At 41.3% G+C, this 26340-nt stretch overlaps 2 protein-coding genes across 2 annotated transcripts in view; both read right to left on the bottom strand.

The window, feature by feature from the left end:
• Positions 1 to 26340, bottom strand: part of LOC404703 (prepro-beta-defensin 3) — a 105385-nt gene that overhangs the window by 13180 nt on the left and 65865 nt on the right. The gene's annotated exons all lie outside the window — the stretch shown is intronic.
• SPAG11 (sperm associated antigen 11) lies at positions 14845 to 24531 on the bottom strand. The gene is given in 3 exon segments (NM_001129977.1): positions 14845 to 15117; positions 18375 to 18490; positions 24386 to 24531. Coding segments are annotated over 2 exon segments (258 nt in total). The 5' UTR covers positions 18475 to 18490; positions 24386 to 24531; the 3' UTR covers positions 14845 to 14959.

Raw genomic sequence — 26340 nt, 5'->3', positions numbered from 1 at the left:
TGTTTTTGTCATTACTACATAATCAGAAATAATACCTGACACGAACCTACTGGCCGTTGCTGAATGAGAAATAGGAAACCATCAAATGTTTTACACGTAATGACTGACATCTACTGAGCTATTACATACCTAGTATTGTAATTGATGCTATAATCACTTTTCCGACAAAAACGTGTGAAATCAGTATTATAATCTGAATTTTTAAATGATTATTATTACTATTTTTTATTTTTATTATGGTTGATTTACAAAGTTCTGTCAATTTCTGCTGTAGAGCATAGTGACCCTGTCACACACATATATACATTTCCTTTCTTATATTATCTTCTGTCATGTTCTATCCCAAATGACTGGATATAGTTCCCTGTGCTGTACAGCAGGACCTCATTGCTTGTCCATTCTAAATGTAATAGCTTGCATCTACTAACCCCAAACTCCCCGTCAATCCTACTCCTTTCCCCTCCCCCTTGGGAACTACAAGTCTGCTCTCTATGTCCCTAAGTTTGTTTCTGTTCTGTAGATAGGTTCGTTTGTGCCATATTTTAGATTTCACATATAAGTGATATCATATGGTATTTGTCTTTCTCTTCCTGACTTACTTCACTTGGTATGAGAAGCGCCAATTCTGTCCATGTGGCTGCAAATGGCATTATTTTGTTCTTTTTTTTGGCTGAGTAGTATTCCATTGTGTATATATACATCTTCTTAATCCATTCATCTGTTGATGGACATTTAGGTTGTTTCCATGTCCTGGCTATTGTGAATAGCGCTGCAATGAACATACAGGTGCATATATCTTTTTCAATGAAAGTTTTGTCTGGATATATGCCCAAGAGTGGGATTTTTGGATCATATGGTAGTCTATATTTAGTTTTCTGAGATATATCCATACTGTTTTCCATAGTGGTTGTACCAATTTACATTCTCACCAACAGCATAAGAGGGTTCCCTTTTCTCCACACCCTCTCCAGCATTTGTTATTTGTAGACTTATTAATGATGGCCATTCTGACAGGTGTGAGGTGGTACTTCACTGTAGTTTGATTTGCATTTCTCTAATAATTAGTGATGTTTGGATTTTAAGGATAAGGAAATTGAAGCTAAAAAAATGAAATAAGTTGGTAAAATTCAAGTTGGAGTCAAGGTTCATCAGGCTCACAGATAATGCTAAATATCCACTCTATGACTTGAGATCATTATAATTATGTCTTATATACATATATTCATCAAAAATTTCAAGAGTGGGGTTTCCCAATGGAAAGACAAATGACCACATATTGTGAAGAATGAGCAGAAGAAAATTTAGGGAATTGGGAGTTCCCGTCGTGGCTCAGTGGAAATGAATCTGACTAGTATCCATGCAACGCAGATTCCATCCCTGGCATCGCTCAGTGGGTTAAGGATCTGGGGTTGCCGTGAGCTGCAGTGTAGGGTTCCGAATTGCTGTGGCTGTGGTGTAGGCTGGTGGCTATAGCTCCAATTCAAACTCTGACCTGGGAACTTCTATAAGATGTAGGTGTGACCCTAAAAAGATGAAAAAAAGAAAAAGAGACAGAAAGAAAAAGGAAAGAAAATTCAGGGAATTGAAGCTATACCTTACTCACTCCACCCAGCCCATAGAACTGTTTTGAGATTTCCCAGGTAATTATCTTATTGAAGTACCACTATGGCCTTTACACTGCCAGAGCACCAAGAGGTACTCAATCAGATGATGAATCTGGTATCTCCATCTCAATCTTTCATATTAAAAAAAATGTTGTGTTTACACACATCAGAAACCAGAAAACCTTTACTGAAATAAAACTAGATAATACAATAACATATGGCTTTGCTGGCCATAGGCTTTCTGCTGCAATTATTCAACTCGCAGTTGTAGTGCAAAAGCAGTCATTAGCATAGGCATGACTTTGTTCCAATAAAACTTTATTTACAAAAACAAGTGACAACTGGATTTAGCCAGTGGGCCATGGCTTGCTGGCCCTGGCATTTATGTGTAAGATAATGAGTATGTAGGCAGCCTCTAAGATGGCTTCAGACCTACCTACTTGGATTCAAGCTCTTGTGTAACCCCTCCTTTTGCTTATGGGCTGGCCTCACTGACTCTTTTCTTTCTTATTTTTGTATCTTTTAATCTTTATATTTTCAACAGTGACTAGGAAAGTGCTTTTTTCCTAAAGGATATTGAGTAAATATTTGTTGACTCTATGAATAAAAACATTTAATAATGATGTTTCTCTTGAATTGTAAGACCAAAGCTTCTGTAAAAAGTCTTTTTAATGAAAAAAAAGAAGAATGTACATATATGTATGATTGGGTCACTTTGCTGTACAACAGAAATTGAAAGAACACTGTAAATCAACTTTAATAAAAACAAAACAAAAAAACAGGTACAAGTAAAGATCTTATCACTGACTTTTTTCTAATAAATAGAATGTAGCAGAAGTGATGGATGCCATTTCTGAGACCAGGCTATAAATAGAGTATGGGCTCAATTTGGGGTGCTTGCTTCCTCTCTTACTGGCTGACTCTGGGGGAAGCCAGGTACCATGTTTTGAGCTGAACTATGGAAAGGCCCATGTGGCAAGGAGCTGAGGAAGACCTTTGGCCAATGGCCGGGGAGGAAGTCAGACCCTTAATCTAATTATCTACAGGGCACCATCTCCTGCCAGCAACCACCTGAGTGAGCTTAGAGAAGTGAATCCTCCCCCCTGAGGTTCCTGGTGGAATCACAGCCCTGGCAATGGGCTGGCTACAACTTCATGAGAGCCTTGGGCCAGAAGCACTCAACTAAGCCACGATGGTTTTTACAATGCATAGAAATTGTGAGATCATCAATGATTATTTCAGCCATTACATTTTGGGGTAATTTGTTACATAGTAATGAGTAGCTACTGTTGTGAGGTATGGTACAAACAATGCACTACACAAGATTTGGAAACAAAGATTTTCAGTCTCAGAGTTTCTGACAAATTCACTGTGAGTTGAGGTTGCTGCTGACCTAGTCTGGGCCTTCCATTTCCTGTCTGTCTGCCAAAGGAGCAGTAGCAATGCATTTCTGACATTGTTACAGTTCTAAATCTTCCTATTTCATTTAATCAAGTCAAACTGATCCTGCCTCTGAACCAGAGTTGTGAATTGGCATTCTGTGGCTGAAAGATCACCCACCAAATTATTTTGATATCATTGCCAACATTGAAAGGACTAAAGCTTCTGCAGAAAAATCCAGAATTCTGGCATCTTCAGAAAAATGTGATGATTTAATCCACATTCTTATATTGTAACATCAAGGTGCATCCAAAGACCTCTTGACCCCTTACACAGAATGCAAGCCCCATGCCTTATCCATTTCTCAATGCCTGGCTCTGAATGGATAAATGCCTTATCCATTTCTTAATGCCTGGCTCGAAATCACACTCCATCTTGCTTAGAGGTTCCCTAAAACAGATCAAATGTGTTTTCTTATCTACCAATTATGCCTTGAGTCCAGGACACTGACCATTTTATGGCTCAACTGCCCTTTGTGAAATTCAGCTGTCATAAAATCTGCGACCACCTGTTCTCCTATGCTGCCCCAGGGAGGCCCCTGCTGGGAACCTGGGCAGGGTGTACATGTGGTCCAGGGCAGTCCCTGTGCGTTTCCCTCCCTCTGGACAGATCAAGAAGATCTCTCATCCCTCCCACGACCTTTCCAGGGAAACACACACTCGCGCTACACTGCACTCACATGCAAAGAGACACATGTATGCATGCACACGCACACACTAACACAGACTCATGTACACATGCATGCGTGTGCACAGAAGTACAGCACTCGCTCTAGCTCCCATGGGACCTATGTTTGTCTCATATTCCCTCTGCTCCTGATCCAGAAGAGCCTGAAAAAACTTCCCTTTGTCCCACCTCTTGCAGGTCCTCACTGTCCCTCTTACATGATGCCATTTATCCTTTAACAGTCTTTGAATCTTCTCTTTCTTTTTCCCATTCTTTCTCCTTCCACTTCCTTGCTCTGCACCACCCCCCACTTTACAGTATTATACATTTTTCTATTTACCTATGTTGTTTGCATTTGTATTCTCATTCTTTTGAGTGCTAGGCATTGGCTCATAAAAAATATGGACTATATATATTTATCTGTATCTATATATTTAAATTACTGTGACTTAAAATTTGTTTTGTTTTGAGGATATTTTTGTGTTTTGTTATAAGCATTTCACAAGACATGTAAGTTTCAGGAAACACCCTGGCCCAGGGCCAAGTCTCAGTTTTAGCACATACTAAAAACAGCTTACACCTGTCTAGACTTGCACACTCAGCTAAGGAACTTGTCTACTGACAACAAGCTATAAAAACAGGGGGAAAATTCATAAAATATCTAGATGTTTTCAGGCACTGTACACATTTTCAAAAAGTAACTGGTAATGGCCTGGACTTTATTCTCCCCAAGGTTGGTATTTTGAGTCATCAGGCTGTCATGTATTGTTGTGAATGCCATGGCTCACTGAGCAAGAGATGCATGGGGTGGCAAGGGGCGCGGACACACAGCTTTCCAGATTTACCTCTTTCTAGCTGGTTCTCTGTAGCCTCTTCAGAGCTGGATTTTATTCCAGACAATGGTGCTCAGTGTCACAGGCTGCCTTTGCTCGGTTGACGGATGTTTCTATTTAAATCTTACTTCAGGAACCCTTTTGATGTGTGCTTGTTACTGGGGAGACATGGAAGCTTTAGGTGTGAGCCTGCAGACCCCCTGAACAGCTCCACCAATTTACTCAAAAAAAGGAGACCATAATGTGTACCAAATTTTTTTCTTCATTTCTGTCTCCTTTGAGTGATCTGTCTTCTTCTATGACCACTCCTTAATACCTGTGTCTTTTCCCAATCTTTTACCCCATTTTTATGGAACAAAGCCACCCCTTCTCTCCGTCTTGCTCTTGCTTTCTATCTGCCTCTCTTCTTCTATCTCTGTTCTTGTGTCTGTCATTGTCTCCTAACTCCCCCTCTGTTTCTGTCACTCTATGTGTGTGCTTCCACTTGTGGTCTCTCTACCTCTGCTTTTGAAGGGAATGCCATGGCCTCTAGGTCACTTCTCATCAGAAGTCTCCTCCAGACAGGCCACAGTGTGTCTAGTTCTTAGGACCACCCTCTCCAGCCAGCTGAGGGAATTTCCTGTTTGGGAATCCTTCCTCCCCGGGCCATGCAGATGCCTCTGGGTTATTCTGGGAAAGCATGACCAGAACACACAGTCTTGCTTCTGTCAACAAAGCTCAGTGATGACACATATCGTAAGTTCACAGGGAATGAGGTAACAGAGATATGAATCAATCCTCATTTTCTGTGGGGAGAAGAGCTCCAGGAGAGTTTCATATCTCATCTAGGACCAACCATTCTCAAATCCCAGTGAGGCAGGCATAGGGCAGGTAGGAAATACGACCAAGCTGAACTGGTCAAAGCCATGCTCTCTAGGCGACTTTATTCATTTAAAAAAAATTTTTTTTCTAGCTCTGTTCTTTAAAAAAAAAAAAATTACTGGATTAGAGTTGACTTACAATGTTGTGTAAGTTTCAGGTATACAGGAAAGTAACCCAGTTATACATATATCTGTATCCATTCTTTTTCAGATTCTTTTCCCATATAGGTTATTACAGAGGATTAAGTAGCTATCCCTGTGCTTATATAATAGATCCTTGTCAGTTACATTTATTGTTGTTGTTGTTTGTCTTTTTAGGACCAAACCCTCAGCATATGGAAGTTCCCAGGCTAGGGGTTGAATCAGAGCTGCAGATGCCAGCCTACACCACAGCCACAGCAATACCAGATCCAAGCTGCATCTGAGACCTACCCCATAGCTTGCGGCAATGCCAGATCCTTAACCCACTGAGTGAGGCCAGGGATTGAACCTGCAAATGCACGGATAATAGGTTCTTAACCTGGTGAGCCACAGTGGGAATTCCTAGTTATTTATTTTATATATAGTAGTGTGTATGTGTTAATCCCAACCTCCTAATTTATCCCTCACCCCACATTTCCCCTCTGGTAAACATAAGTTTGATTTTGAACTCAGCCATTAAAAAAGAACAAAATAATGTCATTTGCAGCAGCATAGATGGACCTAGAGATGATCACACTAAGTGAAGTCAGAAGAGAAAGATAAATATCATATGATATAACTTACATGTGGAAAAAAATTTTTAAATGATACAAAAGAACCTATTTACAAAAGAGAAACAGGCTCAAAGATTTCTAGCTCTGTTCTTAACAGCAACAAAATTTCAAGGTTTGAAAGGATGGTCAAGGTCATGTAATAAAATGTTTTATGTGATGTTGAATCCTACCTCTTTTTGAACACTTCCAATGTTGGCGAACTCACTGTTTCCAAAAGGATCCCATTATCTTTTCAGTTGCTATGACTAGTATTTTACTTTCTCCTTATTGAGGCAAAATATGCTCCCCTAAAACTTGTCTCATTGTTCTTATTTGGTTCCTGGTTCTCAAAAACCTCTCTCTTCCTTTGTTTTTTTCCTTTCTTTTTAAAAATAGATTATGTCCTTTTCATTATATTTGACTTTTTGATTTTTAATTTGAATATAAACTACAAATAAAATTATAAGATATTTGAAGTGTACATCATGATTCAGAATACTTGTACATTTTGAAAGGATTCTCCCCTATGTAGTTAATTAAAACATTCATCTCACACCTTTCTTTTTTTTTTTTAACTTTTTTTTTTGTCTTTTTGCCGTTTCTTGGGCCGCTCCCACAGCATATGGAGGTTCCCAGGCTAGGGGTCGAATCGGAGCTGTAGCCACAGGCCTACGCCAGAGCCACAGCAACGCAGGATCCGAGCCGCGTCTGCAACCTACACCACAGCTCACGGCAACGCCGGATCGTTAACCCACTGAGCAAGGGCACGGATCGAACCCGCAACCGCATGGTTCTTAGTCGGATTCGTTAACCACTGCGCCACGACGGGAACTCCACCTTTCTCTTTTTTTTCTGCCTCCTCCTCTTCTTCTCCTTCTTCCTCTTTTTTTTTTTTTTTTTTTTTTTTTTCTGTCATCTTAGGGCTGCACCCACAGCATACAGAGGTTCCAAGGCTAGGGGTCAAATTGGAGCTGTAGCCGTCAGCCTACACCACAGTTCACAGCAACGCTGGATCCTTTACCCACTGAGCAAGGCCAGGGATGGAACCTGGATCCTCATGAATACTAGCCGTGTTTGTTAACAACTGAGCCACAAAAGAAACTCTTCTTCCTTTTCTTCTTCTTCTTCAGTGATAACCTTCTTCCTTTTTTTTCCTCTCTAACCTTAAACACTAATTTCAAACTTGGCTAGAGTGGAAGTTACCCAGGACCAGCTGCTCAGACACGTGGTGATTCTGGGAAGAAGTGAGATTGGGCTGTGCTTCTTTCTTTCCCCAAGAATTTTCACCTCCAGCACAACAGCTCTTTTGCATCCAGATTAAAGATGTCTACTGTTTTCCTGAAATCTTCTTGAGGAGACTGTAGTCTCGAGTGAGTAATTAGAGTTTATGGAGGTCCTAAGAAGTCTACAGGAAGCAGATTCCAAATTTCAGGCAGGCAGAAACTGCTAACATTTAGTCAATATCCACCTGTTAGCAGGGGACTGAGTATTGGGAGGAGGTGGCAGGGGAGTTTCTTGGGAGATAATCCTAAACTGGGGTTTTCCACTATCCCTGTTTTCACTCTCCTTGCCTCCACTCAGGCCATCAAATGTAAAATGCATTATTTTAATGCATTAATAAAAAATGTTAAACTATGAAGTGTGTGTATCTTTTCACATGGAATTTTAATTTTACATTTATTGAATGAGCTCTTTGAAACATATTTAGACATGACTACTTATTTCATTTATGCTTTTGCATAAATGGAAAAAAATAATTTCCCATATTAAGAACATTATTAATGAAGCAATTCTTACAAGAGTGTTTGACTAGGACTCTTTTTCCAAGTCTGACACCAATTATGCAAATTTTGATGGTTTTTTTTTTTAGTTTTAAAGAAGGTATCAACAGAAAGTTTCCAGTCAAAAACCAGAGCTTATGTTCTTTTCTCAAATGACACTTACATAGTTGGTTGGATAGAGAACTGAAGAGCTGCTCCTGAGGTAGGGGTTGAGGAGGCTATGGAGGGAAGCATCAGTTGTATGGCCCGGTAGGGTCAGAAAAGTGAAGGGAGGACCAATTACCAGAGACCCACACCCTCCAGGGGTGGTCAGAGTGGGCATTAGCATCTGAGAGGGAACTTGCTGAAGCGGCAGAAATTCTAGAACAAGCCTTCCGGCCATCACTGTGTTTCTCATTCTTCTTCCTTTAATGCGGAGCTGTCTCTCTAAAATACCTTTCCCAAGACTCAGGGTGTCCTCCCTCCATGTGAAGAGAGCACTGTGGATGCCAGAATGGCTGAGAGAAAAGAGGAAGAACAGCTCAGACAGCAGTAGTGCAGATTCACATGGTGAGTCAGAGCAGGGCTCCGTCCTTTCCCAGCAGACTCACGCCTGGAATGAGCCAGCTGAGGGCTCCCTGGAATTCACATCCGCCTGACCAGCTGATAGCAAGAGTCATGGTGACTCAGGAACAGGATGTTCAGGTGTGATGTATGATGCTAGGTGTGGGGCAAGGCCAGGTGAGTACCACAAACTGGAAAAGCTGCACATTTCACTTTATTGTTGCCACTGTGCTGCTACAGAGAGGATCCTGGGGGAGCAAAGACAGGACCAGCTACCAGTCAAGGGTATATGTTTAAGCCAGGTCAGTGTCCTCACCCTTAAGAAATCATCTCCTTTAGCCCTGTGGTTCTCAATGCCACTTTGGCAGTAGTTAAGAATTACATATTGTGGAAGTTCCCATTGTGGCTCAGTAAGTTAAGAGCCCAGCAGAGTCTCCATGAGGATGCAGGTTCAATCCCTGGCCTCACTCAGTTGGTTAAGGATCAGACATTGCTGCAAGCCAAGGTGTAGGTCATAGATGTGGCTCAGGTCCACAGTTGCTATGACTGTGGCATAGGCCTGCAGCTGCAGATCTGATTTGACCCCTAACCTGGGAACTTCCATATACCAAAGGTGTGGCTATAAAAAGAAAAAAAAATTATATATTGTGCCCAATGAACCACATAGGGACCTGATTGTCTAGGATGGGTCTTTAAGCTGTTTTTGTAAAGACACTTGAGCAAAACTACTGTGCACCCAGAGTTGAGACCCATTGCCGCAGGTGGCAGCTCATGGTGTTTCAGTGGTCTCCAGAGGTTCCACGACCTCTCCCCAGCACCGCAGGTATGCAGCAGCTCTCAGTCTTCAGCCACATCCACTCACAACAGTAACTGAGGTTCTGTCTCCAGAGAACCTCAGAGAAGGGAACCTTGAGAAGGCATCATTTCACCACACAATCCTCAGACATATTAAAAACTAGAAGGAAGCCTTGCCCTCCCACTCGGAAAGAGAAGCGCCACTCAGTGAAGAAACATCAAATGATGGTCTCCACTCTGACAGAGATGCAGCGTCTGTGAAAAGTCTCACATTACTGGCTCTCATTAATAGGCAGAGAGACAGAGCTCAAAGAGAAGACATGCCAGATGGGCAGCTCTCATATCCAGATAAAGACACCATCCTCTGAGGAGAAATGGCGGAAGTTTGGCCTTGACCTGAGAGAGACGGACAGTGTCCTTTAAAGAGAATGCCTATGACCTGCCCTCTTTTGCAAAGACACAGATCACACTGAAAGAAACACCAAGAGCTGCAGCCTTTCTTTCAAAAAGAAAGATCTCTGAAAGGAGCAATGCCTGATGGCAGTCCTTTGTCACACACAGGGAGACAGGGCCCTCTGAAGAGAAAGGCCAAGGTGAGAAACCTTCCCTTTAGTCAGAGATAGCACCCTCTGAGGAGACCTCAGGATGACCAGTTCCCTTCCTCAGATGCAGAGACAGAGCTCAAAGATGAGAAAGGTCCCATGGCCATTCTCCACTTCAGCCAGAGAAATGGCTCTTTGTGAGGAGAAATCATGAGTGACTGGCCTTCTTTTTCAGACAGAGAAAGTGCTTTGAGAGAGAAAGACAGCAGCCATCCAGCTCTTTTTTTCAGACAGGGAGACAGCTCTCTTTAAGGTGAGATAATAGAGGGTCAGCCCTCCTCCTTCGACAGAGAGATAGCTCAACTAGGAGAAATGTTGCTGGCTGCTGTGCTTCCTCAGGCAAAAAGCCAGCCCTCTCTGAGCATAAATGTTTCCAGGTGCAAGTTTGCTCTCATTACACGACAGGCCAATAAGTCGAGATGAGTTCTGGGCCGAGAAATAGCGGCTTTAAGCAAAAAAAACAGCAGACTGAGAAGATGGCGGACTGGTGACTCAGAGAACCATCTCCTCTCAGTCAGAATTCAGGCTTCTTTTATACAAGAAAGGGGAGGGCAGGGAATGGAGGTGTGGTTAGTTGTTGCAAACTTCTTGGTGCAGAATTCCTTTGTTCTTATAACTGTTCACATAGGTCACGATGTTCCTGTAAACCTCCAGCAAGAGAAATATGTTCCTCTGTTCTGCAACTTTTTAATCTAAAAATGTAATACCCTTAGAGGTCATAACCTTGGGAATAGACTCTCCTGTATATTTCAGGCTATAGGCAGCATATGCAAAAGGTGCAGAGCCAGGATGGCTAAGAACAAGTGACAGAGGACAAAAGTTAAAGGAACAGATCTCATATGGAGTCAGATTTGTTCTTCCCTATTACAGAAATGCTCCGTGACAGACAATCAGCATCTCAGACAGGTACAGAGCTCCATGAGGAGAAATGCCGGAAAACCAGTTCTTCCATCAGGAGAAAGCAGAGCCCTCTCCTCACAAAGGAGAACTGCAGCAGGGCCAGCTCTCATTTTTGGACAAAGAGACAGCAAGCCCTCTAGGAAGAGGAAGACTGGATGGAAGCCTTCACTGCACAGAGAAGGAGAATGTTCTGCACAGACACAGGCCTGAGAGCCAGTTTTCCTGCTCGGACAGTCAGCATCTTTGAGGGGGAAATGGCAATCGACTGGCCTCCACCTCACAGAGAGACAACGCTCTGAGGATAAACACTGGGTGGTTGGGTCTCACCTCAGAAAGAGACACAGGGTCTCAGAGGAGACAGGCAAGATAGCCAGTGCTGCAGCCAAGAGAGACACTGAGACAGGGAAAGACAGAGAGACAGAGAGAGAAACAGAGAGAGGGAAGGAGACATTTTGCTAGGAGGGGAAATGCCAAGGCCAACCTCCTCCAACACAGACATGGCACTCTGTGAAAGGAAATAGAGGAAAGTCAGTTCTCCTTTAACAGAGAGACAGCTCTGTGGGGAGGTCAGCTGGATTACCAGGCCTCGTCCTCGGAGAGAGGGACAGCACTGTGTGACAGGAAATGCTGGCTGTGCCTGGGTCCCTGGGTGTCCAGTACCATTGTCCTGTAGATCTGGGGGCCCATGGTAACCAGCAAGCCCTCAATGGCCTGTGTGGGGCAGTTCTCACCCCCATGTGAACTCATACGCCCACACTTCTCTGCAGTGAGACCTGTGACTTTCTCCTAGGTAGTCAACTGTGGAATAAGCTGCAGGTGAGGGGTAAGCACTTGGTATCCCATTGGTAGGAAACCTGGAAACCACAGGCCATCTGGCCTTCAGCCACTCTGAGGACAGTGGGAACTGCAGATGTGCTGTTATCAGTCTCTGAGTTTGGTGGAGGCTTACTTACTTCACCCCCAAGTGAGGGATGTAGGCAAGGGCCATGGGTGGATTTCTGAGCTTCCAGCCCTGGTTTCTGACTCCTAATTATATGATTGTGCCCAACTAGGTTCTTTCTGAGAAGATGGCGTTAACTGTGCTTCATGGAGGAGGATCCCAAAGGCATTTCCAAAAGAGGAATTGTAACACGCTGAGCTACTGTACCATGATTGTTAATGTATATGGCTTGGGGCCTCACAGAAGAACTATCTTGAAAGATTTTCTTGTGTGTTTTGTTAAAATTCCTTCTCATTCTTTGATTGCTGTTGTGCCTCCAAAGGCAGCATGATTTTCAGATGGCAGATAACTACTCTGTGAGAGCACTGATGCCTGACCATGCTCAGTGTGAGGAGGTAGCATTTGGCCTGAGAGATTTTTAATGATATTAGCAAGGTGGTCTCCCCAGGACAGTGTTGTCACAGGTGGGATCTGGTGGCAATAACCAACTTTGGAGGCAGGTGATGGCACAAGCTTATCACCTTTCTCTGCAGCTTATCTGTGTTCAAAGATTCCACGATCTGAAGAAGACAAGTGCCTTCATCTGAAGAGTCCAGGCGATTCTCCATAAAGTGAAAGACACTGAACTCAGGTGAGTGATGGCTTCATCTAAAAGTGGCTTAAAAGTCCACTTAGGCTATAGTTGTACAGGGAAAAGACCTTGTGTACATGTGTCCATGTATGTGCATGTCTATATTTTGATCACTAAATTACTCCACCCACAGGTATTCAAATGTGTTGTGTACTATTTCCACACTGAAAAGCAGTCTCAAACCACTCTTACTATGTCTTCTTTGAATCAAGAAGACTCAGACATTAAATAACAGATCACCCATATCCCCAATACAACATCAGTCACAAGGAATCTGAAATAAGCAGATTCAAATATATGCCCAAATGACCAGTGAGGAGCTGGACAGGGATGACAGATCCAAGACTAGAACCCAGGGGTTTTGATTCCTTGTTCAAGAGTCTTTCTATGACACTGTGCTGCCTATCAGGGCAGATGGTTTTGTTAAATGACTTCTTGGTCTAAGATTTTTTTTGTTCTAGGATTTTGTGACTGAGGAATATGTGTTAGCAGGCAAATGTTTGTTGTGGAGACTCAGGTTCCAGGGGGACTCTTCATGGCATCTTCTTCTTATTTTTTAATTGTATTGGAGTACAGTTGACTTAAATATTGTCTTAGTTTCAGGTGTATAGCAAAGTGAATCAGTTATACAGATATAAATATATATATATATATATATATATATATATATATATATATATATACACACACACACATATATATCCATTTTTCCCCAAATAAGTTATTACAGAATATTGAGTAGATTTCCCAGTATTATACAGTAGGTCCTTATTGGTTATCCATTTTATTTATTCCTCATGGCTTCTTCCACCCTTGCTCCTCTAGTTCTGCTGCTCACAGTGGGGAGCAGTGAACCCCTGAAAATGAATGGACTGCATGCTCAGCTGTGAGGCAATGTAATACAGAAGAGCTAGTAAGGGCTTTGTCCCACTTTCTGGCCAGTTGTGAGAGAAATGATGGGAGTGCAGGCTTTAGGCTATGACAGGGATGTGGCAATAGTTACAGTAGGGTGTCCCTGGTCCCCCGATGGCCACTATGTCCTGTCCTTGGGTCAAAAGGGACAGCAGTGATGGACGAAGAAGATCTCTGTTTGAGGCTTGGCTTAATTTATTCATTCCTTCACCTGTTTCACATTGACTGTGCTTGGCTGGTCATTAGCATTACACATAGTAGTAAGACCCAGACCAGTCCTGAGGATTTCAAAGTCCAGCAGTAGACACGTTAGTAAATAATGGCAGCGCAGTGACTGACCCTAGACTGATGTATTGGACATAGAAGTCTTGCAGGGTATGTGTCTGCCTGTCCTGGAGCATGAAGACTTCTTGTGTTTCACTTGGGAACAAAGCTAAGCCTGTGTCACAGCACTTCCCAGGCAGGTGTTCACGCCAGGCCTGGAACTAGTTTTCAACCCTTTGAAGGGATGACAAAAGGGCTCCACAGAGATGCCTGTGATTAAGAGAGGCTCCATTCCAACCCCACAAGTCTGTCTGATTATATTTAGAAAACAACCAAGAGTGAGTTTAGGAGATCCCGGAGAGAGGCCAAGGCATTAGGCCACATGTTTATTGAAACTTGATCTAGGAATCAAAACAGGAACCTAGAAGCAGATTTTCTCGGTGATTCTTAAAGTTCAGCTTACTTGTGAGCAACCTGGACTCACGCAGTGAGTCGAAATACTGAGAGAAGATATCTGATCAAGCTATGTAACTAGTCTTAGAAAAAGCTCAGCACAAGGTCTCATACACCAGGACATTTGCTTTTAGTACTCTTTTATGTTTCGTACCTGTAATTAATATTTATTGCTTTTGGACAACTGGCTCAAAGATATGGTGACAAATTTCACTAATATTCAGAGAGAGAAAAGCAAAGGACCACTGGTTATGAGTGTCAAGGAATCTTCATGAACAAGAGCCCGACCTTGCTTTATTTGCTGAGAAATACATAAAACAATGAGCACTTGATTGATTAGGCAAGCCCAGAATCTGCTTATGATTTCTTCACCTAGGGAAGTTCACTTAACCTTCTGATTTTTATTTTTTTCCAGCCCTAAAATGGAACTGCTTTAACTTTATTACATATGCCCATAAGATTACATGTTAATCAACTGAGATAACCTAAGATTAAAGGTTTGAAAATTTTTTTAAATCCTATTTACATGTGACCTACTGTCATTATTACTTGAGGAGGCTATGGCAAGGGGCAAGGTGTGTTGTTGTCTGAGAATAAGTAGGATGAGGCCTGGGTTGCATTAGATGAGAAGAAAGATCTTATTCTATGGAAAAGAAGGGAGTACATTGGCCACATTTCTGTCTCCCTAAAGATGACAGCAGTTTGCAGTTCAGTTTGGTTTTTGGTCTACCCCATCTGTGGGTAAGTAAGAGCTGTTCTCTGTAAAAAGGGAAGGAGGTGGATAGTATAAAATTCTGAGAGTCTTTAAAAGAAAAAAACAGAAACAGGTGAAGTAGGCAAGCTTTTAGGAAAAATCTTCTATCAGACCTTCATCCTTGGTGCTGGATTCATTCAACACATATTTATTGGGTTACACATTCTTCTAAACCCTTAGGGTACTTCAAGACCCCACCTGCCTCCTGCCTGCTTAGGTTTTAGGTGCTAGAACCACCATTCATCGTTTAACTTCTTTTTTCTTCCTCTGTATTTGGTACACAGCACCTATTCCAGGGGTCAGAGCAGATTTCAGACTTTTTCTCACCAGAATGGCAGAAAAACAGCCTGCAGGTTCCATGTTGCATAAGGCAGATAACATCTCTAATTCCAGGTGGAATGTCTCCTATTGATACAATGGAACAGAGTTGATATTTACTTCCTGTAACAAAAGAACAATGGATGACCCCAGCCCACAGGACTCCACATGTTTACCGTATTCTTAAAAATTTTAGTATCTGGACAGGTTCCAGTTTAACTGGGCTTCAGTTTCTTAGCTTTAAGACAGGGACAATAATCTATACCTCAAAGTATGGTCAGGAGGATACATATAATACATATAATATTTGTATATGTTGTATTATATCAGGCTTCTCAGCCTTCCTGGTGACGGCTGTAAATTAATGCAATAACAAAAAAAAAAAAGAGGGAGTTTTGGAGAACAGAGTAGAATAATTGGAGGGGTGGGTCTTGGTCTCTATGACAATGGGAAATAGTTCTGATTCTTAGTTTGTAGACTAATTTTCAGTTTCATAGTCTACAGCGACAAAAAAGAAAAGAAAACCTTTCTCCTCACCATGACTTGTGGTCTTGTAGGTCAAAGAGGGCCACCCAGTATTCCCATAAGGAAAGAATTTTCTACTTGTCACAAGAAAAAAAAAAACTTTAACTATGTGTGGCGATGGATGTTGACTAGACTTACTGTGATTATGTTGTAATATATACAAATATAGAATCATTATATTGTATACCTGGAACAAATATTATATGTCAATTACACCTCAATTTAAAAAAAAGAAAGCATTTCCTCTTTGGGAATGAGATGACAAAGAAAAGTCTTAAGTCAGGTCTGCAAATGCCATCTATCATAACTGAAAAAAAACAAAAAACAAACCTTCCCACAGTGTTGGTCCTGCATGATTTAAAACAACCTTGTACAATGTCTCAGCTCCAAATGGGGTGCAATCTATGCTCCCAGGTCATTTCTGCTCTTCATGGCTAGGAGAGGAGAGCCAAGTGAAGAGATGGCTCCATCTCTGATGGAAGTAAAAGAACCACAGCCTAGGGATCTGGAGATCTGGGCTGGTCTCCTTCTTCCCATAACAAATTCTTTCTCCTTGGATAGTTAATTTCACTGGCTATGCCTCAGTTTTCATTTGTAAAATAGGCTTTCTGTGAAAGCCCAAGGAATACAATTATCAGAATGCATAACTGCTATGACTGTACTTGTAAACTGCACAGCAGGACAGCATCCTTCCTCAGGAGCTTGGTTCCTCTCTCCGAAAAGTGTGGGATTTCCACTGAAGATCACTCATTCCCTTCCAACTCTGAAATCTGTATGACTGTCATTTCTATCCACAAGGTTTTCTCAGACTGTAGTGAATGCATTCTATTTGTGTCGGAGCAAAGATGTCCTGAAAACTCACACTGAAAACTCACACTTAGCTTTTTAAAACCTCTTCATAAGAAAGATCAAAATAGTCCAGAGATGAGCCCCGGAGGGGTCCACCTACACCCACTAAGAAATACAGACACATCCCTAGGCAGCCCGCCCCCAACTCCACCAAGGACACATACATCAGTGGAATTCCTGAACTTCCTTTCCCAGTCTTTCCCACTTCACATCTGCTGGCTGCGAGCCAGCTCTGTGACCTGACCAGGAGATATTTACCTGAATTCAATGGGACCAAGCAGAAGAGAAGAGTGAACAGAAAGAGGACCTTCATGTTTTAAGATTCCCTCAGGGCTCCCTGTCCTCCAGTCCAGAAAAGCAAATCTGATGAAAGAGCCAAGTGGAGTGGAGAGAAACAGGCACAAAAATGGGACATTTATAGGTTTTAGGGAACACTAATCAGGAATGAGCACATTTATCTGGTCTACTGACTAAGGATGTGGGCAGAAGTCACTGAATACTCTTCCTTTCTGCCTAAAAATAGACAGGCTTCTTGGTATCCAGGGAAGCAGGGCTTGACCAATAATTTGGTGGTTTGAGGCTGAAGCAGAAAGAGAACAACAGGGTTGATGGTTACTTAGCACCAGGTGCTGGGCTGAGTGATAGGGATAGAGATGCACAAAGACATGGTGCCTGCCTTCAAGAGGCTTCCAGCTCTGCAGAATCTACTGAATTGAACACGTGGACACAGTCCCAGGTGTACACACAGCAGGCTTGGGCCCGTGTGCGCCAAAAACAGGTACAAGAATATTCATCCTTCATTACAGCTGTCAACAGAACACAACTCAAACGCTGTATCACTAAACAGTGACAGCATGCATACAACATGGATGTACCTCAGAAACATTCTGAATGAAAAAGGAGAGAGAGAAAGAGGGGAAAAAAGCTGGACACAGCATAGAGTATAATTTTTTAAATCTGACAAATCTATATGATGATGTAGTAAAAGTCAGAAAGTGGTCTACTTTGGGGGAAGAGGGCAGACACTCTTCTCACTTGGCAAAGTTCTCTTGATTGAGGAGGGAGTCAGGGAGCCTGGATCTGAAGATTGAGTTGACCTGTGCTGGCGAGGGCAGGGCACAGGGGTGCAGGATGCAGCTCCACCTGAGAAGTGGACACAGGCAATTTTTCATAGGAAGGATGGTGTCAGGGCCAGGTCCAAAAAGATAGCCTCCCACATAGGCTTACAGAATGGATGATGCTAAAATGCTTGGTGATGCAGCTACACATTTTGCCCCTACTTTATTTTAGACTCAGCATCACCTAGATTTATTTCTCTTGAAATCCACTCACTAATAAGTTAAAAGCCAGTCTTTTTTCCATCCTGTCCCCCAGGCCTTCACAAGGAGATTACTAGTTTCTTATTAATCCTTCCAGAGGTTTTCTGTGTAAATATAAGCACATATGAATCTAAACTTCTCTTTTTGTACAAATGATAACAGATTATACATCCTATTCTAGACTTGGCTTTTTTTCATTTGATGTTTTCTAGAGACTTTTGAAATAGGGGCATGAAGAACTTCATTCTTTTTTTTTTTTTTTTTTTTTTTGTCTTTTGTTGTTGTTGTTGTTGTTGTTGTTGCTATTTCTTGGGCCGCTCCCGTGGCATATGGAGGTTCCCAGGCTAGGGCTTGAATCGGAGCTGTAGCCACCGGCCTACGCCAGAGCCACAGCAATGCGGAATCCGAGCCGCGTCTGCAACCTACACCACAGCTCACGGCAACGCCGGATCGTTAACCCACTGAGCAAGGGCAGGGACCGAACCCGAAACCTCATGGTTCCTAGTCGGATTCGTTAACCACTGCACCACAACGGGAACTCCAAGAACTTCATTCTTTATAACAGCTGCACAATAGCTACAAGACCCCTTGGAGAAGGTCTCCTGTCTTATTAACCAACTTGCAACAAATGTACTTGATCATGAGTCTTACCTACAAAATGGATTTTGACAGAGAGATGGCAGGTGGCAGATCCAGTCTCCTGCAGGTGAGCAGTGTGGGCACTCAGAAGCCAGATGGGCCAGGCATTCATTTTGGAGATTTCAGGTCTAGAAAGATTAAGCAAAGGAAGTGGGTCCTAACAAAGGATATCGTAACCTGCTGACCTTTCTGGATTTTGTAAAAACACCTGTAAAAATAGGACTTAAGGGGAAATTATTTGGGAAATTTCCTTTCTTTGCCAATAAAAAGGTCCATCTTGTGCTTGGTAATTATAAAGCAGGTATTAAGATGTGTGTGTATGTTATTCAAACATAAATGAATCTTAAAATTTGAAATTCTTTTTCTGTGAAGTATTTGTCCTGAACACATCTCTGAAATCACCCATTTTAAAAAAGTATCAGCAAATTGGTTTGACCTTGAGAAAACTGGCTTCCCTACCTAAAAACACATCCTAAAAGCTCAAGTTCTAGTGAATAATTATAATTCTGAATGAAGCTCTGTGAATGGAGGAAGTGTAGCTATAAGACACAAGAATTACTGTTTGATTAAAAACACTAGAGTTTTATTTGAGTGTATATACTCAAATGTATGGGTCCTTTTTCAAAAGTCAACTTGGTAGAGGAAACAATAAAAAAGTATGTTTTATACTTTGTATTCATTCTTGCTATTTATACTGACCTGATTTAGAAAAGATTTAAGGTAAAGGTGGATGGTATATTTTTTTTCAGTAGGAAAGTTCAAACAGTTGTGAAAATATAATTTGGAGATTGCTTTCTTGCAGTTTGGAAATTCTATGAGCTATGTTGGAAAACTGGCTCTTTTGGGGGAAGAAATAAATCAATAGCATTGGTATTTATCGCCCACATTTTCCTCTACACTTGAATCTATTTCAAAATCACAGACTTAGAATGCAACCGCTAAGGAAGAATTTCATAGTTTGGAGAATCAGGCAGGCCATTTCAAAGGAAGACAAACTAGAAATTCAAGCTCACTGAGTGATCTCATTAATCTGGTCATAGGTTCATAGATTTGTATAATTACAGGGTTGAAAGAAACTGAAGCTCAATTTGTTTCAACACAGAAGATAATTATTCCAGTGTGTATTACACTCATGAATAGAATAAAACAATAAGGAGAGATGAAAGATATATTTGGGTTTGAAAACATTTGAAAATAGCAAAGCATTATGATATATTAAAAGAAAACCTGGAGTGTCCATCATGGCTCAGCGATAATAAACCCAACTAGTATCCATGAAGACACAGGTTCGATCTCTGGCCTCAGTCAGTGGGTTAAGGATCTGGCGTTGCCACAAGCTGTGGTGCAGGACACAAATGCAACTTGGATCCCACTTTCCTGTGGCTATGGTGTAGGTTGGCAGCTACAGCTCCAACTGGACCCCTAGCCTGGGAACTTCCATACGCCACAGGTGTCGACCTAAAAAAGACAAAAAAAAAAAAAAAAAAAAAAAAAACCTTTGGGAGTTCCCATTGTGGCTCTGTGGGTTAAGAACCAGACTAGTACCCATGATGATGCAGGTTCGATCCTTGGCCTCACTCGGTGGTTTAAGGATCTGGTGTTGCTGCAAGCTGTGGTGTAGGTCACATATGTGGCTTGGATCTGGCATTGCTGTGGCTGTGCATAGGCCAGCAGTTGCAGCTCCGATATGATCCCTAGCCCAGGAATTTCCATATGCTGCAGGTGTGCCCCCCGCAAAAGAAAATCTTGATACAATTCAACAATGATTAGACAACCCAATTAAAAACTGGGCAAAGAACCTGAATAGACATTTCTCCAGAGAAGAAATACAAATGGCCAACAAGCACATGAATAGATGCTCAACATTATTAATCATTAGGGTATACAATGAAAACCACAGAGACATAGCACTTTGCATTAAAAAATAATAATAATAACAACAACCATGTAGTGGAAAATAGAAAGTACCGATAAGGGTATGGAGAAATCAGAACCCTCATACACTGCTGGTAGGCATGCAAAATAGTGCAGCTATTGTAGAAATGTCTGATGATTCCTCAAGAAGTTAAACTGAGTTATTATATGACCTAGAAAATAAAACTTGTTCATGAATTCCTAGCATAACTATTCACAATAGCCAAAAACTAGAAATAACCCAAATGTCCATCAACTGATGAATGGAAAAACAAATTGTAGTGGAGCCATATAAAGGACAATTATTCAGTAATGAAAAGGAGTGAAGTACTGATACATGCTCCCACATGGATGAATCTGGAAAACATTGTTAACTGAAATAAGCCACACAAAGGGCCACATAGCATATGATTCCATTTATATGAAACAAGAACCGTCAAATCCATATGGACAGCAAGTAGATTAGTGGTTGCCAGGGGCCAGGAAGGGTGGGGATGGGGAGTGTCTACTTAATGGGTATGGTGTTTCCTTTTGGGTGATGAAAAGATTCTGGAACTAGGTAGTGATGATGGTAGCCCAACATTGTGACTGTATTTAATGCCACTGAATTGTATACTTTAAGATGGTTAAAGTAGTAAACCTTGCATCATGCATATTTTATTATGGCAAAATAAAGAGAAAATCTTGAGGACCTTTGAAATCATATATCAGTACAGAAAGGAACCATTAATGATTGTGTTGCTGGAGTTCCCGTTGTGGCGCAGTGGTTAACGAATCCGACTAGGAACCATGAGGTTGCGGGTTCAGTCCCTGCCCTTGCTCAGTGGGCTAATGATCCGGCATTGCCACGAGCTGTGGTGTAGGTTGCAGACGCGGCTCGGATTCCGCATTGCTGTGGCTCTGGCGTAGGCCAGTGGCTACAGCTCCGATTCGACCCCTAGCCTGGGAACCTCCATATGCCACGGGAGCGGCCCAAGAAATAACAAAAAGACCAAAAAAAAAAAAATGATTGTGTTGTTAAAAATTCCTCTCATTTTAGAGAAAATGACTCACCTGAAGACACAAGGATGGTGTACTTTGGTTCCAGGAACCAGATCTTTGAAAGGTCAGAAGGTGTTTCTTTTACCAATGTGATGAATTGTAATAGTAAGTACACATACATATGCACACACAAACTACTCTACACTCCCCCCAACCATATAAAATAGAATACATTCTGATCTTATTTGTGAAATCTAAAGCGAAACTTTTAGTTCCACCTTTATGTCTATAGGCAATCTGTGATGCTTTCGGATCTGAGGACAAATGACTTCCTGAGAAAATTCTTTAAAAATCCATAAAGAGAAAAGAACTTTTTCTGGATTCATGTTCAGCCACATTATTTGTAGAATTCATTCCTTATAGGATGTTCAGCCACAATATTTTCAAACAAAATGAAAAATATTTCACTAATCTTATAAAATTGAGAATGTATCATCACCAGTGCAATAGTTTAAAATCTTAATAAAACTTCTGTGGTTCTCAGGGTAAAATCTTCACCCCTCTATCTGTAGAATGAAGCATTGTGATTTTTCAGTACCTTACAGTATGAAAGTTATGCAATTCTTTGGTTCTATCTTTAAAATTCAATAACACAATAAATAATAATAAAATCCTGTTCCATAGATCATCATAATGAAATTGTAATATGGACCCCAAAATGGTGTACATTTCCATGATATTTCTATACTTCTTATTTGGCCTTGTGTGATATATGAAGCAACAGAATTTGGAAGTTAGATGATCAAGTTGAAAAATCTGTATTTGTTATTTTATAGAATTATATATCATAATGTCTTGCTTTTCTGCCCTTTTTATAGTTAGAAATTGATTTTCAGAAGCTTTGGCTCTTCAAAAATTCCATTATCTAGACAGGGGAGTTATCTGTATTCCAGTTTTAATAGTCAAGAAACAGAAATATAGGGGATATAAGGTTACAAATGCTGTAAAACCATAAGTTTACACCATGGGAATCTTTTGGTTCCTTGTGCAATATTCTTTGTCTCCACATACTTGGTCATAATTTAAAATCTATCTTCTTCCTTTATATGTGTTCATCATGCATTGTCATAGCTTTGTTATCTTAAGTTGTCACTTAACTAACAAAAACCAAACACTAATTTGGCCATTGGCTATCAGCTGGGTTTCCTTGTATGAGTAAGAGAAACAATTAAGAATTTCCCCAAGGGATTATCTGGGGACTATAAATAAGTCAAGTAAAACTCAAAGCAACGTGTTTACAGTAGGTGTATTTGAGAAATGACAGCCATCTGCTGAGGACAGCCTGGTGAACTGGAACCCCACAACAGTCTCCTGACAGAATATACTGTTACTCTTCTGACTGACTTGGACACCCAGGTACTGGACCCCTAGGCACCAAAATTGCAGCATTCTGTGACACAAGGAGGGAAAAGGTCTTTCCCCCTTTCCATAAGGTTCTGAGAATCACAAGACTGTGCTGTTTCTGCCCAGCGTTTTATGGAGTTTTTACTTCCAATTTCAGTCTAACAATTTCACTAAACGTGTGACTGGATACAATGAGAATGGGGCTGGGAATTCCACCCACCTGCCATCATTTTTAGTACAGTGCTTATCATGTAACAGGTACTCAATAACTTCTGAATTAATTCATGTTTGCCAACAGAGACAGAATTCAAATGAATACATGGTGTATGTGAAAAATGCTACCAAATAAAGGTCAGGGTATATTACTGGGAAGAAAAGAACCATCCTGTGAAAAAAAGCCACCACAGGCATCAGAAGACAATTCTGTCTCTAGCATTTTTTGGAAGAAAAAAAAAAAAAACATAGCATCTACTAATTACATCAACTGTCTGTAAGGACAAAGCAAAGTGGAATAAAATAGTAGGCTAAGATGAGAAAAATGAATTGGAAGAGTAAAAAAAACTCTGTGGCATGAAGGAAAAGTTGACACTTTGAAAGTTGAATTAATGATGTGAAGATTAAACTGAGCTGGCATTCCAGATCGAGGAGGAAAAAGAGAGACAGAAGCTACTAGAGAAGGAGAGGCACAAAAGTCAGAAGAAAGAGAGTTAGTCTAAAGGCTACGGTATTCCTGAGAAGAAAACAGAAAAGTTTCAAAAAAAATAAAATGCTGAAGAGCAGTTACCAGGAGCTGGAATAAGAGGGAACAGGGAATTATTCATCAACAGGTACAAAGTTTCAATTAGGTAAGATGAACAAGCTCTAGAGATCTGCTGTACTACACTGCCTGTAGACAATGATGATGTATTGTACACTTAACATTTGTTAATGTGATAGATAACATGGTAAGTGTTTTTGTGGTAATAAAATTATGAAAAAGAAGTAATGTTAAAATATAATTTAAAAATAGTTTATGAAGTAGAGAATTACTAAAATGAGCCACTTTATAGGACTTACCATTCAGATAAAACCAACTAAATTAGAACTATAGTTAAATATGCCTTAATTAAATATTTAAAGCACAAACAAAAAGAAATAAAAGCCTACAAAAATCAGGAGTCCTATAAAAAAAAAACACCTACAAAAGCAGACTTGCCTTACACATCTCTCACAACTACACTAAAAACTAGATGGGTAACAACATCCATGAGATCTTAAGTGGAAAATTGTGTTGCAAGGAATTCATTCCCTGACTGATTATCACTCATGGGTAAAAAAGAAAATCATTCTGAAATATTCAAGGAATCAGAAAATACTTCATCAAAATGCTATTCTGGAAAATATTACAAAATTTACACTTGTTTCTGTATTACATTGCCTCTTTTTTGTTTGTTTTATTTTGTTTTGGGGGGATTTTTTTAGGGAGAGGAATGCCCGATGCTATTTTCTGCCTTTAGATCTATTTTCATATATCCTTGTTACAAAGGTTAAAGACTCGTCATGAGGCCCGAAAGCATGACCACGTCTGTCAATGTTAAAACTGTATGGCTTTGCCATTCTCTTGGTTCCAGAAGCCACATCTACTAGTGAAAAGCATTAGTGATGGCTAAATTCTTCTTCCCCTCTCAATGTCATACTTACGTTCATACTTACATTTCCTCTGTCCAAACTGGCTCTTTACTCACCTTATGTCTGTTTCACCACATATAGTGTTTCATGTCCTCATTTTTATTTCTAAAGAAATAAACAGGATTTTCAGCCTTCACTATCCCAATGGGATTATGTCACACTTCCCTAAAGGCCATAGGGAAGTGTCTGGATTATCTATAACAAGATAATTTCTCTAGTTGTCAAAGGCTTCCTTCAAGCCCTTGGTTCCCAGGCACATGAACTGCATTAACACAGCCCTTGGGTTTAGACCAAGTGAAATAATAAACTGGGTCCCTGCCACCTGACTTTGGCTATGGGGAGATGTTCTATTTCTGGCTAAGGAGTCTTACCACAATATCTGCTTGAAATGGTCTTCCCACTGACTTCCTCTCAGCCTAGATTCCTCAGCCTAGACACCCAAGGTGTCTGTCTTTCATGTTTATTCCTGTAGCTACAAATAAAGACAAGGGTGAATAGTCAGCATAACCAGCCTCCTTTCTTCCTAACCCTGAAACTCCTTTGGGGCTTTATTTCCACCATTCTGTCTCAGTTCTTTAGTTACGTCCTATAATCCTCCATTTTACACCCCCTTGTACAGCTAACAGTCATTCACCCGACCCTTGGGTAAGCCGGGGAAAAGGCTGGGACAATTATTTATCATTTTCCTAAAGTCCTACATGAAATTCTTGTCCCATTTGTCTCATGGGTCTTTTCTTTTCCAGGCTCAACAAAATTCACAGTTTGAGAGCACGCCAAGATCCTGCTGCCACCTTTCCTGTGTCCACTGAGGTACTTGCCTAACTAATAAACATAAGACAATGCTGAAGTGCACTGCAGTAGGGCACTTATGTCTGTTGAATTGTCTTCACCAGCTGTAGTCATGCTACCTATTTTCCAAGGTGGATTACTCATTCATACAAATACAGCTCACTGACTATCTCAAAGAGCTAGGGTTTAGGACATTTTTGTCCACTGTGCTCTCAAGAGTTACACAAAGAATCAACACAATTATTACTGGAGTTGAGACTAGAAACCAGGTAGCTGGCATTCCCAGGAGGTGCCACTTCCTCTGCTCACACATATAGTCCTCTGGGACTCACAGACACAAGTGTCCTCCTGCAGGGAAAGACCTGTCTCCAGGGCTTGTGGAGAAGCTTGCCCTGGCCAGTGCTGCCAGGAAACTTCCTGAGAAAGAAATGGGTGTTGTCTTAGAAACATCAGTGTTATGTGAGGCAAAAAAGAGCCCATCCGTTGAGTCTTCTGGCTCAAAGTGAGCTGGATTAGGGTTCTAGGCATGTCATCTGATCGCCACCTGATCTAGGTTGGCTCACTTAACTCTGCCCTTAATTTGTCCTACAGTGAAACAGACATAATAAAGGACACTTGGGAGCCTTGGAAAGACAGGTAGGACGTGACAACTAGGTTTCTCTAAGGGAGCTCTCGGGGCAAGAAGGAGCAGAGTGCAGGCAAATCAGAGAAGGAGCCACAGGGAGCTGATGGAAGGGATAAAACAGGTTCTCCGATGCTTTCCCACCCTCCTGAAAGTGTAAAGGGCCGGCCACATGCTCTACCACACTGATGCCTATAGACCTATCAGAGCCTTTTAATCGGACCAAGGGAAGCACCCTCCGCTCCCTAGTGGGGCTTGATGTCATTCCTCAAAGCAGGGTCCATTCCCATCCTGTTGTCCTCATAGGTAATGCTATCTATCATCTGACTCCAGGAAGTGCTTCTTGTCCATCAAGAAAGGGACTGTGGTAATGAGCCCAGTTTCCCTTCATTTGGACATACTAATTTTTTCTTTTTTTTTTTTTTTTTTGTCTTTTGTCTTTCTAGGGTCAAACCAATGGCATACGGAGGTTCCCAGGCCAGGGATTGAATCAGAGCTGTAGTTACTGGCCTTTGCCACAGCCATAGCAACACCAGATCTGAGCCGTGTCTGCGACCTACACCACAGCTCATGGCAATGCTGGACCCTTAACCCACTGAG

Source organism: Sus scrofa, chromosome 15 (assembly GCF_000003025.6).
Source record: "Sus scrofa isolate TJ Tabasco breed Duroc chromosome 15, Sscrofa11.1, whole genome shotgun sequence".
Taxonomy (NCBI): Eukaryota; Metazoa; Chordata; class Mammalia; order Artiodactyla; family Suidae; genus Sus; species Sus scrofa.
Note: the sequence above shows the minus strand (reverse complement) of the source record. Positions and strands in the feature narration are given on the sequence as shown.